The sequence below is a fragment of the Mytilus galloprovincialis genome, chromosome 3, assembly GCF_965363235.1.
Source record: "Mytilus galloprovincialis chromosome 3, xbMytGall1.hap1.1, whole genome shotgun sequence".
In the NCBI taxonomy this organism is placed as follows: Eukaryota; Metazoa; Mollusca; class Bivalvia; order Mytilida; family Mytilidae; genus Mytilus; species Mytilus galloprovincialis.
Window position 1 is genome coordinate 40,397,873 of NC_134840.1, and position 16,644 is coordinate 40,414,516.

The 16,644-nt window shown below is 32.3% G+C and overlaps 1 protein-coding gene across 1 annotated transcript; it reads left to right on the plus strand.

Moving 5' to 3' along the window:
- The first annotated feature begins 797 nt into the window (after nt 1–797).
- LOC143067928 (kelch repeat and BTB domain-containing protein 3-like) lies at nt 798–14,774 on the plus strand. Its single transcript, XM_076241552.1, has 4 exons — nt 798–935; nt 6,151–6,292; nt 11,222–11,306; nt 12,862–14,774. Exons 2-4 carry the CDS (start codon nt 6,155–6,157, stop codon nt 14,586–14,588), a joined length of 1,950 nt encoding a protein of 649 aa, XP_076097667.1. The 5' UTR covers nt 798–935; nt 6,151–6,154; the 3' UTR covers nt 14,589–14,774.
- Nucleotides 14,775–16,644: the final 1,870 nt, after the last annotated feature.

Genomic DNA, 16,644 nt, shown 5'->3' on the forward strand with positions numbered 1-16,644 from the left:
AACTAGGGAAAAACGGGTGGCAGTTCCTGTTAGTACAAATGCCAGTGTTGCATTACAACCAAAAAAAAAATATAGAGTCATGCGGCTCAAATTGACTTAAAATGCAGTTGAAAAAAATCGTCTACTTTTTTCGCTTAATGAAAAAGGCATATTTTTAATGGCTCCGACGTGCAGAAATTGAAGATATTTTCTATACTTCGTAAAATGTGAATATGATTTTCGGCAATTTTTAAACCTAATGATTAAATATAATTCCAATCCTGTATCAACCAATCAGAAGCCGTATAGGATTCTATTCTGAGTACCATCTTGGGGTAAAAAAACCTGCCGGTAAAATGTAAACAAATAATTGCGATCTTGTAACCCTTAGGGTGTATGAATTTTCAACAACGGTGTAAAATTCTGTACACCCCTGATTACACCAAGATAACTAATAATATCAATTGGCAGGAAAAGAAAGTAAAAAGTGAAATAGTAAAAACAATAAAAAAAAATCTAGAAATATAGAGATATAGAAACGATGATCTGACCCTCCACCTTTTAAAAAACAACAACCAAAAAACAAAACACTCACACTCGCATATACCGTATATACATCTCTAAAAAATCTAAAATTTTGGTTTCATGGTGCCCCCCTATGGCGTATGAAACAGTTATGCCTCTATAATTTCCACAATCAGAAGCATCTTTCCCTTTTTTGTGAACAAGTGTTATGATTCCAGTGCTTACTCTGTCCTGTTCTTTCTGGTTTTGGTTTTTGGTCTTTATTGCAATCCTGTTACAGGAAGTTAAAATTTGGCGGGAAAGTTACACATGTCCATCTCGGGCATCTGTTGTGTACATAATTTAGAACACACGATTGAAAAGAGCTATGCCTCTGTTGAAATATGAAAGAGTTTGGTTGAATAACAACATATCATGATATCATCAGATTGGTTAGTCGATATGTTATCAGTATATGTGTTTTTTTACAAACACGATACTCTTCGTTCATTTTCAATTAACACCAACCAAGTCCAAGTTATGATTTTTCATTGCAATACACAAATTTTAAAATGCCCCCCCCCCAAAAAAAATGGCTATGTAACTCCCTAAGGCAAGGACAAGGGAGTTATTTACCTATGGAGGTTGTAAATTATGCCCTTTACCGTCAGGCGTGAAACGGTCATTTTTGGCTACCGTTAGTGTCAAATTGCAGGGATTGAACTTCAAGACTCTGGTAATTGTAGCCCACATATATAGTCCTATTCTAGTCCAAATAGTTATGACATCTGGCAAGGCTATTTTATTTTTTGTTCGGGGACACCTTCCTACAAAATAAAATAGCCTTGCCAGACGTCATAATTTTTTGGACTAGTCCTATTCAAGAAAAGCAGAAATTTAAGTAGCCCACACCAAATGTTAGGGGCCAATGTTGAGTGGGCACCTGCTAATTTCAAACTCTGAATTGGTTAAAATTTTACTGTGAATCATCAAAATATCCTTCGTCAGATGTCTCAAAATAATTATTGTTACTGTTATTTTTGGAGAAAAAAATAGCGAGATTTGTCAAATTAAGACGATTTTTTACGTCTAAAAGAAAGTGTACATTTTATCGTCATGCAATTAAAATTATCATTAACGTCATTTGGCAAGAATTTTTGCGTTATACTTCCTGAAGGTACCCCCCATTATTACCCTCACCTATAGGGGCCTGGTTTAGTTACTACTGTAATCACTAGCCAGTCAACACTGAGGTTGTGAGTTCAAACCCGGCTCGTGCCATTGCACTTGACTCCATTCTTAAGGTTCATCATAACAAATGAACAAATATGGCTGTATTTTCACCTCAAAAACTACTCTATGTACAGACTTACCTGTGCTGTTTGGAAAGTTTTAAGGCCTAGCATCCACTAGATATATAAAAGTTTAATGCATTTTGTGTTTAAGAAAGATAAAATCTTCTGGTTTTTGATGGGCATTTTTTTTCCTTTCTGCAGAAGGTGTAAAAACAAACAAACACCTGAATTACTTTGATACTGTCCACTCAGCATGCTCATATAAAATCTTTAACTCGCCTATAGTTGTGAAGATACCTAGTGTCCATGTCAATTAAGGGCAATCAATACAATACAAACCAGTTTTTACCTGAGGGTGCATCTCAAAGTTGTACCACAACTTAGTTAATTTTCAAACCTTATGCATAAACGGCCTAGCCAAGATCAGATGTGCATTTCATATTGGGTCTATGTTATAGGCTTGTAAAGACAAGAAAATAAACTTTACATAAGTAATACATCTTTGAACTGAAGAAGAGAATGTAGGGTTTCACAATGAATATCAAATATCATGTATAGGTGTTACCGTTTTGAAGAAAAACACTAAAATACACGCTGAAAATGGGCAAAATTACACGTTATGTTGTTTCATTTAAAATTTACCTGTTTTTATCAATTGCTAGTTAATAAGTGAACTTAATTTGAACTACATTATTGGTTCACTGTTATAGACAATTTATTCTTCTTTCTTTTACTGGTTGTTGCAACAAAAAATCTTCAGTGGTTACAAAGTTATGATAAAAAGTTGAATACTATGCGCTTGTTATGAAATTTTGTACTTTTGTTTTTAGCTTGCTCAGTGTAGTGATAAAAGAGAAAAATAAATCAAATTTATGCTAATATGTGTTTTGTTTTCTCTTCTAGTATATACATTATCAAAAACTACCTCATTTATCAAAATTGCAGTACCCTAGCTGGAGATATTATGCCATCAAAGTTGGATATACAAATAAAGTGAAAAAATGTCTTGTCCATAAACATGCATTCCCTAGTAAACTGGAAGCATAATTACATTAATGTTACATTGCTAAGTTCCTGTTCTTTTGTAGATATGAAAACACTACTAACATTTTTTTCTACCATCTATTAAATTACATAGAGGAAAAAATTCAAAAATATGTCAGAATGTCTTGTCCGTAGACACATGTCTTGTCCGTAGACATGTCTTTTTATCAATATTGCTTGGCTTTATGGGTCTTAATTAGTCCTATGTGTTGTTTAAACTTAGAAATATCTTATTTTTAATAAATAAATGGTAATTTAAGTGTTCTCAATTTTATAAAATTACTTTACAGGAGTGGATTTTAATAAGTGTCAGATTATCAGTCATGAAAAGCATACCTTATTTTACTTCAATATTGTTTATTCCAGTTGATGCATACATTAAAAGATTAACTAAATCAAATGAAGAAAAAGTATTTCTCTCTCTCTAACTTTATCTTTTGCATTTCAGTATTAACAGCAGATGAGGAAGTGTCTACGGACAAGACACTTGTACATAACAAGTATTAAATTCAATTATTTGTCTGCTATGGAACTTAAATCTTATTTATAGGTGATGAAAGTTATCTATTCAAATTAAAACTCAGTATTTTCAACATGAATATAGTCACAATTAATTCTAACAGATTTTTTTTTTAACTGAAATTGTCTTGTCCGTAGACATTACAGCTTTTACATTAATGCTAGCAAGACAAATCTTTGTTTGGCTTGCTTGCTTTATTTGTATCAGTGTTTGCTCAAGCATGGTAATTAAGATAGGCGGGGCTTCAGCTTGTATACATCATACTTAGATTGTATTGGACGTTATGTCTGAGGTTAAGGACTCTTAATTTTAAAACATCACATGACAAATATTCTCACATGTTTTCTCACCTGTAAAAATACAATAATTTGTCAATGAAAGAAAAATATAAACTTTTTTCTTGTATGAGTCTGGGAAACTGGCCTTCAACATTAATTGACCTAATATTGTTTTTATAACATATCAATCTATTAGTTCAGTCAGTTATTTCCATGTCTGTCCTTCGACTATGCAACTCAAGAAAATAATCCAAAAATGGGAAACAATTGTATCGAAAAGAGAAAATCGAGTGCACCTTTTTTATGTTAGGGTGTGTTTGAGATGAATATTTTGTCTTGAAAATGTACAAAACAAGAGTATTTGATACATCATCTCGCTTCAGACTCTATCATTTTATTTAGCAAAGCTACAGGTTGACTTTATAACATAAAAAAAAATCACAGTACTAAAAGATGAAATATAGGGGTCAAGTGAAATACCTATCCAATGGATCACAAAATCAGAGTAGGTATGTTCGAATAGACAGTCTTTAAGTTGGATCTCTGAAAAAAATTGTCTTCCGTTTCTACGATTGTGAAAATGAACTGGCGTAATAGGAAGATAATTTCGACGAAGTAGAATCCTGTTTGTGTTGTATATTTACAGGTAAGGAAAGATGTGAGAATATGTATCATATGATGTTTTAAAATCGAGTGTCCTTAACCTCCAACATAACGTCCAATCAAATTTAAGTATGATGTATACAAGCTGAAGCCCCGCCTATCTTAATTACCATGCTTGAGCAAACATTGATACAAACAAAGCAAGCAAGCCAAACAAAGATTTGTCTTGCTAGCATTAATGTAAAAGCTGTAATTACCACAATATATTTGTATCCAATTTCCTTGATTTCATCTAATTTGATAGTTAAATGTATGTTATTTTTTTAAGAGAACACATTCAACTATGTCAAAATTGAGTTTTAATAATAGTTTGATTGTTTTAAGCAGTCAGATATATGGATTTCAGTTAAAAGAATGTGTCTTCAGTTTGGCTTAATCAATAAATTATTGAGAAATGTAAAGAATTATGGGTACATTTTTATATTTTCCAAAATTTTAAAAACAGCTTAAAATTTAATAAGTAACTTTTAATCTTAACTTTAACAATCATCTTTGAAAGCATTTAATTGAATATCAATAAAATGTCTTGTCCGTAGACATTATCAAAATGTATTTGTTTCCATTTTCCTCAAAGTTAAGCATCATTTGATAGATAAACCTGATAAAATGTATACTTTTTTTTACAAGAGAACACTTTCAGCTATATCAAAATTAGGTTTTAATAATGCATTTCATTAAATATGAATACAATGTCTTGTCCGTAGACAAAACATATAAATTGTATTGCTAAGTTTGATTGTTTATTGTAAGAATATGCATCAAGTTATTTTAATGTTCTATACACCAAAAGAAAGGTTTTTTTTGGAAGTTTTGTTATTTATAGATAATTTTAGATACAGTTTTATCAGATAAGATTAATGATCAAAGAAAGCTACTGTTGTTTGAAATAACTGTGAGTTAAACATGTTCTTGTCATTTTTTTTTTAATTAAAATGTTTGATATTCAATAATTCTAAACATATTTTGTTGTCTTTGTCATTGACCAAAAATCTGACACTGGTGACATTGTCTTGAAGCCAACCATTAAAGAAAATTATACAGTTTTTAAACACCATTTATTTAATAAAAAAATTAAATATTTCTTCAAAAAACTGCATATAATTATATAAATGCTTCCAGTGTTAGCCTAACGATAGCAATTTTTCATAATTTAAACCATTTTTGAACCAAAATATCAAAAGAGTTTTTCCCTGAGGTGATACTCATTTTTGACTTCATGTGAAACACAAAATGCACATCTGATCTTGGCTAGGCCGAAAGGTAAAAATGCCCATCAAAATCCAAAAGAGATTTTATCTTTCTGAAACATAAAATGCATTTAACTTTTATATATCTAGTGGATGCCAGGCATTAAAACTTTTTCAACTGGACAGGTAAGTCTGTACTCAAGAGTAATAACTTGACTTAAAACTTAGTACACATATTCCGTTTGGTATGATTTTTCTAATGTTAATCATAATGCCAAATTATAGTTTTGACCACAATTTTAAAGTCCACTAAACATTGAAAAACGGCAATATTTTAGGTTCTACAACCTACAATATATCAAGAATGCCTGAACCAATGTGAGCATACTAGCTTTCAGTCAGTCAGTCATTTGTTAATTATCATAATTCAGATTTTATTTTTCTCAAGAAATTTATAATCAAACAAAAAAAAATACACCCACTAAAAAGATGATAGGTTGTTGCCATTGTGTTAACTTTATATTTGATGGTAATATAAGGTTGTTGCCATTGTGTTAACTTTATATTTGATGGTAATATATTCTTACCTTTCAGTATAATTAGTAGCATCCAACTACATGTATGTAATGGTTGTAGTAGAAACTACATATGCTGTATCTCAACTTAAATTTCTTTTTTAGAAAAATGGATTTTACAAAGAACTGTAGATTGATGGGGCAACCGTATATGTACAAGCATGCCACCAACTTAATCAAGACATTAAACAAGCAAAGAGAGGAGCGTCCTGATCTCTGTGATGTTACTATCATTATTGAAGGAAAGGTTTGCTAAAAAATATCATTGCAAATAGTTTTCATATGATGGTGTTCAATTACTTTTCTTCTGATTTTATTCTAGCAGAGACAAATAAGGTTCCTATTTTGAAATATAAATTTTGTTTGAAATCTGACTTTAGCCTCTTCGATATTTGCAAAAATTTCAATTGCAACAGCATAGGACAGAGGTAATATTGTGCTCCTGGCACAGCTGTTAATTAATAATACTCAAAAAGTAAAACACAAACAATTCAACAGACCATACCAGCCACTAACATCCTAACTCATCCAAACAGATAGATGCACAAACAACACTGAACAACAATTTTATTAATTTGACACTTTTTGATAAAAGAGTTTCCTAAACATTTAGTATAAAAAAAGAAGATGTGGTATAATTGCCAATGAGACAACTCTCCACAAGAGACCAAAATGACACAAAAATTAAATACTTTAGGTCACTGTATGACCTTCAACAATGAGCAAAGCCCATACCGCATAGCCTTTTACCATTTTTAGCTCACCTGGCCGAAAGGCCAAGTGAGCTTTTCTCATCACTTGGCGTCCGTCGTCGTCCATCGTCGTCCTGCGTTAACTTTTACAAAAATCTTCTCCTCTGAAACTACTGGGCCAAATTTAACCAAACTTGGCCATAATCATCATTGGGGTATCTAGTTTAAAAAATGTGTCCGGTGACCCGGCCAACCAACTAAGATGGCCGCCATGGCTAAAAATAGAACATGGGGGTAAAATGCAGTTTTTGGCTTATAACTCAAAAACCAAAGCATTTAGAGCAAATCTGACAGGAAGTAAAATTGTTGATCAGGTCACGATCTATCTGCCCTGGAATTTTCAGATGAATCGGATAAGCGGTTGTTGGGTTGCTGCCCCTGAAATGGTGATTTTAAGGAAATTTTGCTGTTTTTTGGTTATTATCTTGAATATTATTATAGATAGAGATAAACTGTAAACAGCAATAATGTTCAGCAAAGTAAAATCTACAAATAAGTCAACATGACCAAAATGGTCAGTTGACCACTTTAGGAGTTATTGCCCTTTATAGTCAATTTTTAACCATTTTTCGTAAATCTTAGTAATCTTTTAGAAAAATCTTCTCCTCTGAAACTACTGGGCCAAATTTAACCAAACTTAGCCAGTATCATCATTGGGGTATCTAGTTAAAAAAATGTGTCCAGTAACTTGGCCAACAAACCAAGATGGCCACCATGGCTAAAAATAGAACATGGGGGTAAAATGCAGTTTTTGGCTTATAACTCAAAAACCAAAGCATTAAGAGCAAATCTGACAGGAAGTAAAATTGTTGATCAGGTCACGATCTATCTGCCCTGGAATTTTCAGATGAATGGGATAATCGGTTGTTAGGTTGCTGCGCCTGAATTGGTAATTTTGAGGAAATTTTGCTGTTTTTTAGCTCACCTGGCCCATAGGGCCAAGTGAGCTTTTCCCATCACTTGGCGTCTGTCGTCCGTCGTCGTTAACTTTTACAAAAATCTTCTCCTCTGAAACTACTGGGCCAAATTAAACCAAACTTGGCCACAATCATCATTGGGGTATCTAGTTTAAAAAATGTGTGGCGTGACCCGGCCAACCAACCAAGATGGCCGCCATGGCTAAAAATAGAACATAGGGGTAAAATGCAGTTTTTGGCTTATAACTCAAAAACCAAAGCATTTAGAGCAAATCTGACATGGATAAAATTGTTTATCAGGTCAAGATCTATCTGCCCTCAAATTTTCAGATGAATCCGACAGCCCGTTATTGGGTTGCTGCCCCTGAACTGGTAATTTTAGGTAATTTTTGCTGTTTTTGGCTATTATCTTGAATATTATTATAGATAGAGATAAACTGTAAACAGCAATAATGTTCAGCAAAGTAAGATTTACAAATAAGTCAACATGACCAAAATGGTCAGTTGACCCCTTTAGGAGTTATTGACCTTTATAGTCAATTTTTAACCATTTTTCCTAAATCTTAGTAATCTTTTACAAAAATCTTCTCCTCTGAAACTACTGGGCCAAATTAATCCAAACTTGGCCACAATCATCTTTGGGATATCTAGTTTAAAAAATGTGTGGCGTGACCCGGTCAACCAACCAAGATGGCCGCCATGGCTAAAAATAGAACATAGGGGTAAAATGCAGTTTTTGGCTTATAAAACTCAAAAACCAAAGCATTTAGAACAAATCTGACATGCGGTAAAAGTGTTTATCAGGTCAAGATCTATCTGTCATTTTCAGATGAATCGGACAACCTGTTGTTGGGTTGCTGCCCCTGAATTGGTAATTTTAAGGAAATTTTGCTGTTTTTGGTTATTATCTTGAATATTATTATAGATAGAGATAAACTGTAAACAGCAATAATGTTCAGCAAAGTAAGATTTACAAATAAGTCAGCATGACCAAAATGGTCAGTTGACCCCTGAAGGAGTTATTGCCCTTTATAGTTAATTTTTAACATTTTTCATAAATTTTTGTTAAGTTTTAGAAAATATTTTCCACTGTAATTACTGGGCCAAGTTCATTATAGATAGAGATAATTGTAGCAACAAGAATGTTCAGTAAAGTAAGATCTACAATCACATCACTATCACCAAAACACAATTATGTCATGAATTTATCCGTGTCCATTGTTTAATATGCACAAGACCAAGGTGAGCGACACAGGCTCTTTAGAGCCTCTAGTTTGTTATTATCTTGAATATTATTATAGATAGAGATAAACTGTAAACAGCAATAATGTACAGCAAAGTAAGAACTAAAAATAAGTCAGTATGACCAAAATAGTCAATTGACCCCCTAAGGAGTTATTGCCCTTCATAGTCAATTTTTAACAATTTTCTTAAAATTTGAAGATTTTCAATAACATTTTCCACAGAAAGTACTGTTATAGATAGAGATAATTGTAAGCAGCAAGAATGTTTAGTAAAGTAAGATCTACAAACACATCACCATCACCAAAACACAATTTTGTCATGAATCCATCTGTGTCCATTGTTTAATATTCACATAGACCAAGGTGAGCGACACAGGCTCTTTAGAGCCATTAGTTATAAATTTCCTGTTTAGGCCACACCAATATGATTAATAGTTCTTTGGATTTTCCCACTCCTGTTTTATAGAGATTTTTTCAATAAAAAAAAATTGTCTTTTCCTCCAATTTTTTGGCCGCATTCCTCTCCAAAATTAGTTTATCCTTCACATATTTTTTTTTCTCATAGACGTTTTTCTTAGGCCTATATTGCTCCGATCGATTTAAACGCTAGAGTGATAATCCGATTTGTAAACAAAAGGTCAAAAATCGGGATGCCAACATGAAGTTTTGTCAGATCATTGTCGAGGACAAGTAGTTATTAAACACAGTTATTTGAAAAGCATTTCGTTTTACCTATGAAGACCTGTTCTAGGAGTCAAAATAAAAAATCTTTTGTTAGACGACCACAATCACAACAGTCCTCATTAGAACCATTGTCATCCTGGATCATTGTTTCAACAGGCATAGTCAGAGATTAATCTGACGTCCTACGGCTGTTTTGCCAGACAAGATATGGTGTTGTTGTCCCACGGCCCCACCTTGTCTGGCAAAACAGGCGTTGGATGTCAGAGTAATCTCGGACTACAACAGACATAGATAGAGCTATCTGTCTTGGATGAAATTAATATTAAATTCACATGGTTTTTAAAAAAAAAATAACATTAATCTTATTTTAATGAAAAACCCATTTTTCCTTGTTAGTCTATTGACATACAATCAGAACTCTTTTGTAAGGGAAAATTTTAGAGTTCCAATGTTCAAGAACAAAGTGGTGGTATTTGGAATGGTAAAATAAATAATAATAATTGATGTATTATTGGTGCAACCACCATGACCACTTCCAGTTTAAAATACATTGCAGGTTTCTGGGGCAAAAGTAAAATGCATTTTGCCAAGTCAGAATAATGCATGTGAATGTGGTTAAAGGACATAATGTATTTTATGAGAATGTTTCATTACACTGAGATTTACATGCATAGCAATATAACTATTTTACTCAGGATGTTGTTGAAATATTCACCTCACTCATTATATTGATTTTATTATGGATAAATAGTTCCAACTAATTATCAAGCAGCAAATAAATAATCATATAATACCATATAATGAAAACATCTATGTCAAAGATATTTATTATTTTTCAAGGGCATTTTTTTTCTTGCTAAACTTTACCTGCTATGCTTCCTTAATGTATACACATGTATGAATTTAGATTAAAATTCATGCAGTCAAAGCTTATTTGACGAAAATAAACAAAATTATACTTAACCAAAGCGAACCAGAAAGTTTAGTATGTTATATGGTATAGACTGTACTACAGGCACAAATATATCAAATTATATGCATTATAGCATTTTTCTCTTCCTTTTTCTTTGATGTAACCCAGTTGTAAGATGTACATACATGTACAATTATAAATTGCACATTTATTAAAAAAAAATATATACCGCTCGCTCCACTTGTAGAGCAACCGCCTCAACAAAGCTCAATTTCAAGAAATATATACAATTAAAAAAATTTCGCTCGCTTGCCCCATATTTTTTGGAGCTTTTGTCCAAATAACTATAAATCAAATTGGTGTGGCCTTACAAAACTTTGAATTTTTCGAGAAAAAAAACTTTTTGGGAATTTTGGGTCATCAATGCTCTTCAACTTTGTACTTGTTTGGCTTTATAACTATTTTGATCTGAGCGTCACTGATGAGTCTATGTAGATGAAATGCAAGTCTGGCGTATTAAATCATAATCCTGGTACCTTTGATTACTATTAACCATGTAAGATATTCTGATCATTATTATGGTCCCCTTATATACGGACATGTTATTATGTTTGATTAACTGAAAAGCCAACTGTGTGTTATATTTTGAAAAAAATACATTTTCAGGAACTAAAAGCCCACTGGTGCGTGTTAATGACCTGTCCTTATTTTGAATCAATGTACAACAGTGGATTAGCAGAGAAAACTTCAGGTATGAGCATGTTTCCAATTTATAACTGTGGTTAGGGTCTCGTTTATTAGTCTGTAATGTCCTATCTCTTTGTCTAAGCATCTGTGTCCCAAATTATTAATTGGCTAACTAAACTTTTTAAATATAGTCGAAAGGTAAAAATATTAACAGTACATAGCTGTCACTTTTGTTGAGCCTTCACTTATGTTGTGAAAGGAAAACAAAGCATTCCTACATTTTATAGATGAAAATTTATTACTTTGTCAATTGTAGAGTACAGAGACTTTAATTGTCAAATTACAAGCAATTATTCAATCATGCTCTTGCTAGAGTATTTCAGAATGATTTTATACTGGAAATTTAATTTTATGCTATGATTGTGAATGGCCTTTATTAAAGGAAAATAGCTACCTTTTGATTTTGAATTTTTGTTTGGTTTGTCATTCTATATAGTCATAGGATTTTATAATTGTTGGATAAGTTATTTTTCAAATGTTGTACACTAACTTTGGCATGTTTGGATAGATTCAGAAGAAACGTAACACAATTGCTTTACTTGGTAAAAGTATGGTACCTTTGGATTTACAAAATTTTCCAATTTTTTATTCCAAAGTTTGGGATTGTCTGCTTGAAACACATCAATACCAAGAGACAATTTTACATAACGCTTTCAAACTAGGTGGTATAATATTTTCGTCATTTTCACTTTACTGTACTATATCTTCAGTTTATTCTGACAATTTTTATGGGACTAACGATATAGGAATCTTGTTGTCCATTCTCTGAAAAAAAAAATAATACATAAAAGGAAATTTTTAAAGCAAAATGATCACCAAAACCAGATCTACAGAAATCATCAGTGGACTCCTTGCTAAGTTGCTGGAATTATTGCCTGTTTTACCAATTATTGTTGAGAATAGTGCAAATTAATAACATTGTGTTTCCTGTATATAGCGGTTTATGACGTTACTTTTTACCTTATTACCACTTAGATATAAATTTTGAAAATAAATGTTACACAACATAAAGTTTAGAGACTTATTCATTTATTTAAATACAATTTCTGTAAAGCAAGAGGAGATTTATATTACAAAAAAGTTGCATGGACAAAATCGTCTCCCTTAATTTTGCGTATTTTTGCACAGAAAACTCTAAAAAGTCTACATTGCAGAAATCATTAGTTGAATCGGTATAGAAGTTCCTGCCCTTTATTGATGATTCTCATATTCTATATATCAGCTTGGCAACAGGGAATTATGAAATACCATCTTGTTTCTAGAAAATATAACATTACATCCATAATGCTATCTATAAGAAACTAATTTCAAATACAACATGTTATGTAGCATCATATTACCATGCAACTAAAAGCCCTTAGTAGACACTATGTTATATTTAATATTTTTGGAAATATTGTGACATAAACTTTGACTTTAACAATTGGTTACAAATGAACTAAAGGATAGGATTTTAATTTTATTAATTTTCATAAATAACTGTTTTAGAGACTCATATCTTGTTTTGTTTTGATTCCGTCTTCAAAAGAGATATATTATGAGTTTACTTATTTTTACAGGAAAAGTCACCATCAATATAGGAAAGACATATGCAGTAGAAAATGTTTTGCAATATTTATACCTTGGAAATATAGAGATGTCAATGTCTAATTTGGAAGATATTCTGGAAGTTGCTGATTATTTGCAGTGTTTTGACCTTAAAAAATTATGCAATGAATTCCTTGACTCGCAACCAATGGACTCAAAATCTTGTGTCAAGATCTGTCTAATTTCATCTCTCTATGATTTAGCTATTCACGATGAAGCAATGAGATTTATGAAAGGTCATTTGAAACAAGTTTTTCAAGATGAAGATATTTTAACCCTGACACATGAATCTGTTTTATCATTGTTGAGTGATGAAACACTGAGCTATGTTTCACAAGATTCCTTTCTCCAGTTTTTACTACGTTGGCTAAAGTTTGATATAGATAACAGACGGAAAGATGCATTTCAATTATTCTTAGCTTTGAATTTTGAAAATGTATCAAATGAAAGTTTAAATCAGGTTTTGACGGATAATGAATTAGATGGACTTCTTCCGACAAATGATATCAATGCTATACTAGAGCATAGGAATAATGGAACCAATCACCAATTACAAACCAGTGACATAGTTATATTGGGAGGTGGTGTTTTCTTTGATAAATTGAATTTTGGCCAACCTAAAGAAGTTATCCTTAGTTCTAGTAGTAAAAAGATGTATGCTTTTAATCTTGATGAGCAGAAATGGACAAATCTTTGGACTATGCCATTACCTTTAGAACGTCCAGTAATAAGAGTCAGTGATGACAAAAAAATACATGTGATGAATCTGTTAGGTCCAGCTAGATCAGAATTTAGTTGTTTTAACCGTTATGATATGCACATCTTTGAAATAGCAAGTAAAAGCTGGAAAACAATTAAAATAGACCAAGACCGACATTTAATAGGATTTTATCTTCATGATTTTATTCTTTGTGGTAAAAGAATATTTCTGTTGGGTAGAGGAGTCAAACAGTTTAATACTACAGAAGAGAGCTGTAAACTAATTGAAGTAAAAGATGGTGGTTCTATTGAAACACAAGTTCTGTTTGATTGTAATGCAAAAGATCATTTCTATTGTAGCAACTTAGATTCTGAAAGGATTGTAATAGTATGTGAATGGTTTCATAAAAAGACATTCTCTATCAAATATTACAATTTGGATACACATGCCTTGACTGAACCTACCCGTGCAAAGTCATGCAGTTCAACTATTTCATTCACAAAGATCTTAATGTACAAAGGAGATATCATTCAGCTAGATCTTAAACGGAGAATGATGAGGAAATTTAGCCCAAATAACAATACATGGTTTTGCTACCCTAAGATCACAACTCCACCTATCGAGTTGTCAAAAAGTTCAATGTATACCTTCTGTAATGATAACTTGTATGTTTTTGGAGGTGACAAGTCTAAGAGTTCATACAAGTATATTTGTAAGAAGAAGATTTGGGTTGAGCTAGATGACATTCCAGTGACCACTGGTCTTTACAATAGTGGTGTCTGTGTGTCCACCGTAGCCTCGGAACTTGTTGCATGTCATCCAAACTGTCCACATTGTTTCTATAATTCCAAGGATTCTGGTGTAACTTACCCAGAAAGTGAACATTCTGATGCTAGCTATCATGACTCAGATGATGACTCGGATGAATATGACTGGGATAACGACTATGATGAAGAAGAAGAAGAATATTCACGCAGTTCAGATTGTGTGTTGATGTGAAATAACTTTACTGGTAGTTATTTGTGGATTTTTTAAGTTTTAACAAAATAGAACTGAATCAAGTTTTAAGTCACATGATCACTATGAAGTAATTTAATACAAAAACTTTGATTAATCAAATGTGCATGTGAATAAAGAAGTGATGGATAGACTGTTGTAAATCAAATACAGATTTTTGTTACCTTGGTCCAGAGTCTTTTTCAATTGGTTAAAGCTTTGCAGACCATCTTCTTGGCAGCTATCAAACTTAGTAATGATGTGGATGAATATTTGTAGAACTTCCAGTAACAGTTTGAATTATTTTAATAAGATCTGGTATGACTGCCAATGACACACAAGTTTATTGCCCTTGAAAGACGATTTTTACTCATTGTAAACATAAATATGTTCTCACATTAAAATTAACTGTCAAGTCATGGCTGAAATTGTCAATCTACTCCTTACAGTTGTTACTTTCCTTTAAAGGAATTTTGAATTTTTTGTTGATGGCAAAAAAACAAAAAAGGTCAGAAAAATAAGATCATGAAGATGTTGAAATATAAAGTAAACAATTTAAGTTGTTGATGAATTCTGGCCTATTCTTGGATTTTTTATAAAAGAGTGTCGAAAGATACCAGAGGGACATTAAAACTCATAGATCAAAAACAAACTAACAACACCATGACTTTAAAAGAAAAATGACAAATAGACTATTACTACACAATACATAACATAGAAAACTAAAGACTAAGCAACACAAACCCCACCAAAACCTGAGGATGATATTTGGTGCTCCAGAAGGGTAAGCAGCTCCACATGTGGCACCCATTGTGTTGGTGGGTCATACTACATAACTAGAGCAGTTTAACATAATCTAAAACCACTAAAAATACATGCTTGATTTATCATGATTTAATGAGTATTATATTACATGTGTCCCATAGTGGTAAAAAAAAGTATTTATCACTATTTCATGTTCACAAGTTCAAGGTCAGAAGATTTCCGCCAGAGAGATGTGTTCACTCACATTCACCTATGACTTATTGCAACTGAGCAACAAACTTGATTATGAAACTGAACTTTGACCAATGAACCAAAAAAATAAGGTAAAGATCAGATGAAACCTGCAAGATGTCGTGTACATTAACAATCATTTCATACACCAAAATAAAAACTTCAGTGTCCAATGATCTATGTTGATGTCAAATGAAACCTGCCACCTACTATCATACCATACACCAAATACAGCTATCGATTACGTTTAGTATCTTAGAAACAGATCACACCACAATAACTGAAAAATTTAATGAACCATTAAAAAACACAAAAGTAGTTTGTATTTACAGCTGATTTCATTGAGTGTGTAGACCAAGGTAATATCTTTAGTTAGCTTGCTTGTTAGCTGAACCATGAAGTTATTGTTAGATTAGGTAAACTACCCTACTTTAAGAGTAGACTATTCCGACATATCAAATCTGACTGTTGGACTAGGCTACTTCGATAGGAGGGTAGTATACCTGACCTAATAATGACTTCACAGTTCAGCTATCAAGCAAGCTAACCAAAGATATTACCTTCGTCTACACACTCAATGAAATCAGCTGTAACATGCTGGACAAAATGTTTTGAAAATTTTACTTAGCCATGGTATATTGAACCCCATACTATAGAGTATAGACCTCTTATTACTGAGGTTCTGACTATTCCAGAAAATAGACATCATACTAAACTCGAAAACATAAATGAACTAAAATTAAAAGGCCACATGCTCTGGACTAAGGAGACACAAAAATGCTACAGGTTAAACAAGCTTTGTGAGATCTGATTTCTATACCTCTAGTCAATGTTGGATTAAGAAAAACACAGCAATAGGGACAGTAAAAACTCTGTTTTAAAGAAGTTGGCGTTCAATGTCAGAAAAGGTAACAAAAGAAACAAAGCAAAATTACTGATACTACACCAAATATAGTAGACCTACTTCTTGTAATGTGAGAATGGACTACCACAAAAACTTTACCTTGATCATCTACCTATAAAATGAGGTTCGTGTCCTGTGAACCATGTCTGACAGACCGGT

Coding starts and splice junctions, on each gene's coding strand:
- LOC143067928 (XM_076241552.1), top strand. CDS start 6,155: ATGGATTTTACAAAGAACTGTAGATTGATGGGGCAACCGTATATGTAC. Junction 6,293..11,221: donor CTATCATTATTGAAGGAAAG/GTTTGCTAAAAA, acceptor ATACATTTTCAG/GAACTAAAAGCCCACTGGTG. Junction 11,307..12,861: donor ATTAGCAGAGAAAACTTCAG/GTATGAGCATGT, acceptor TTATTTTTACAG/GAAAAGTCACCATCAATATA.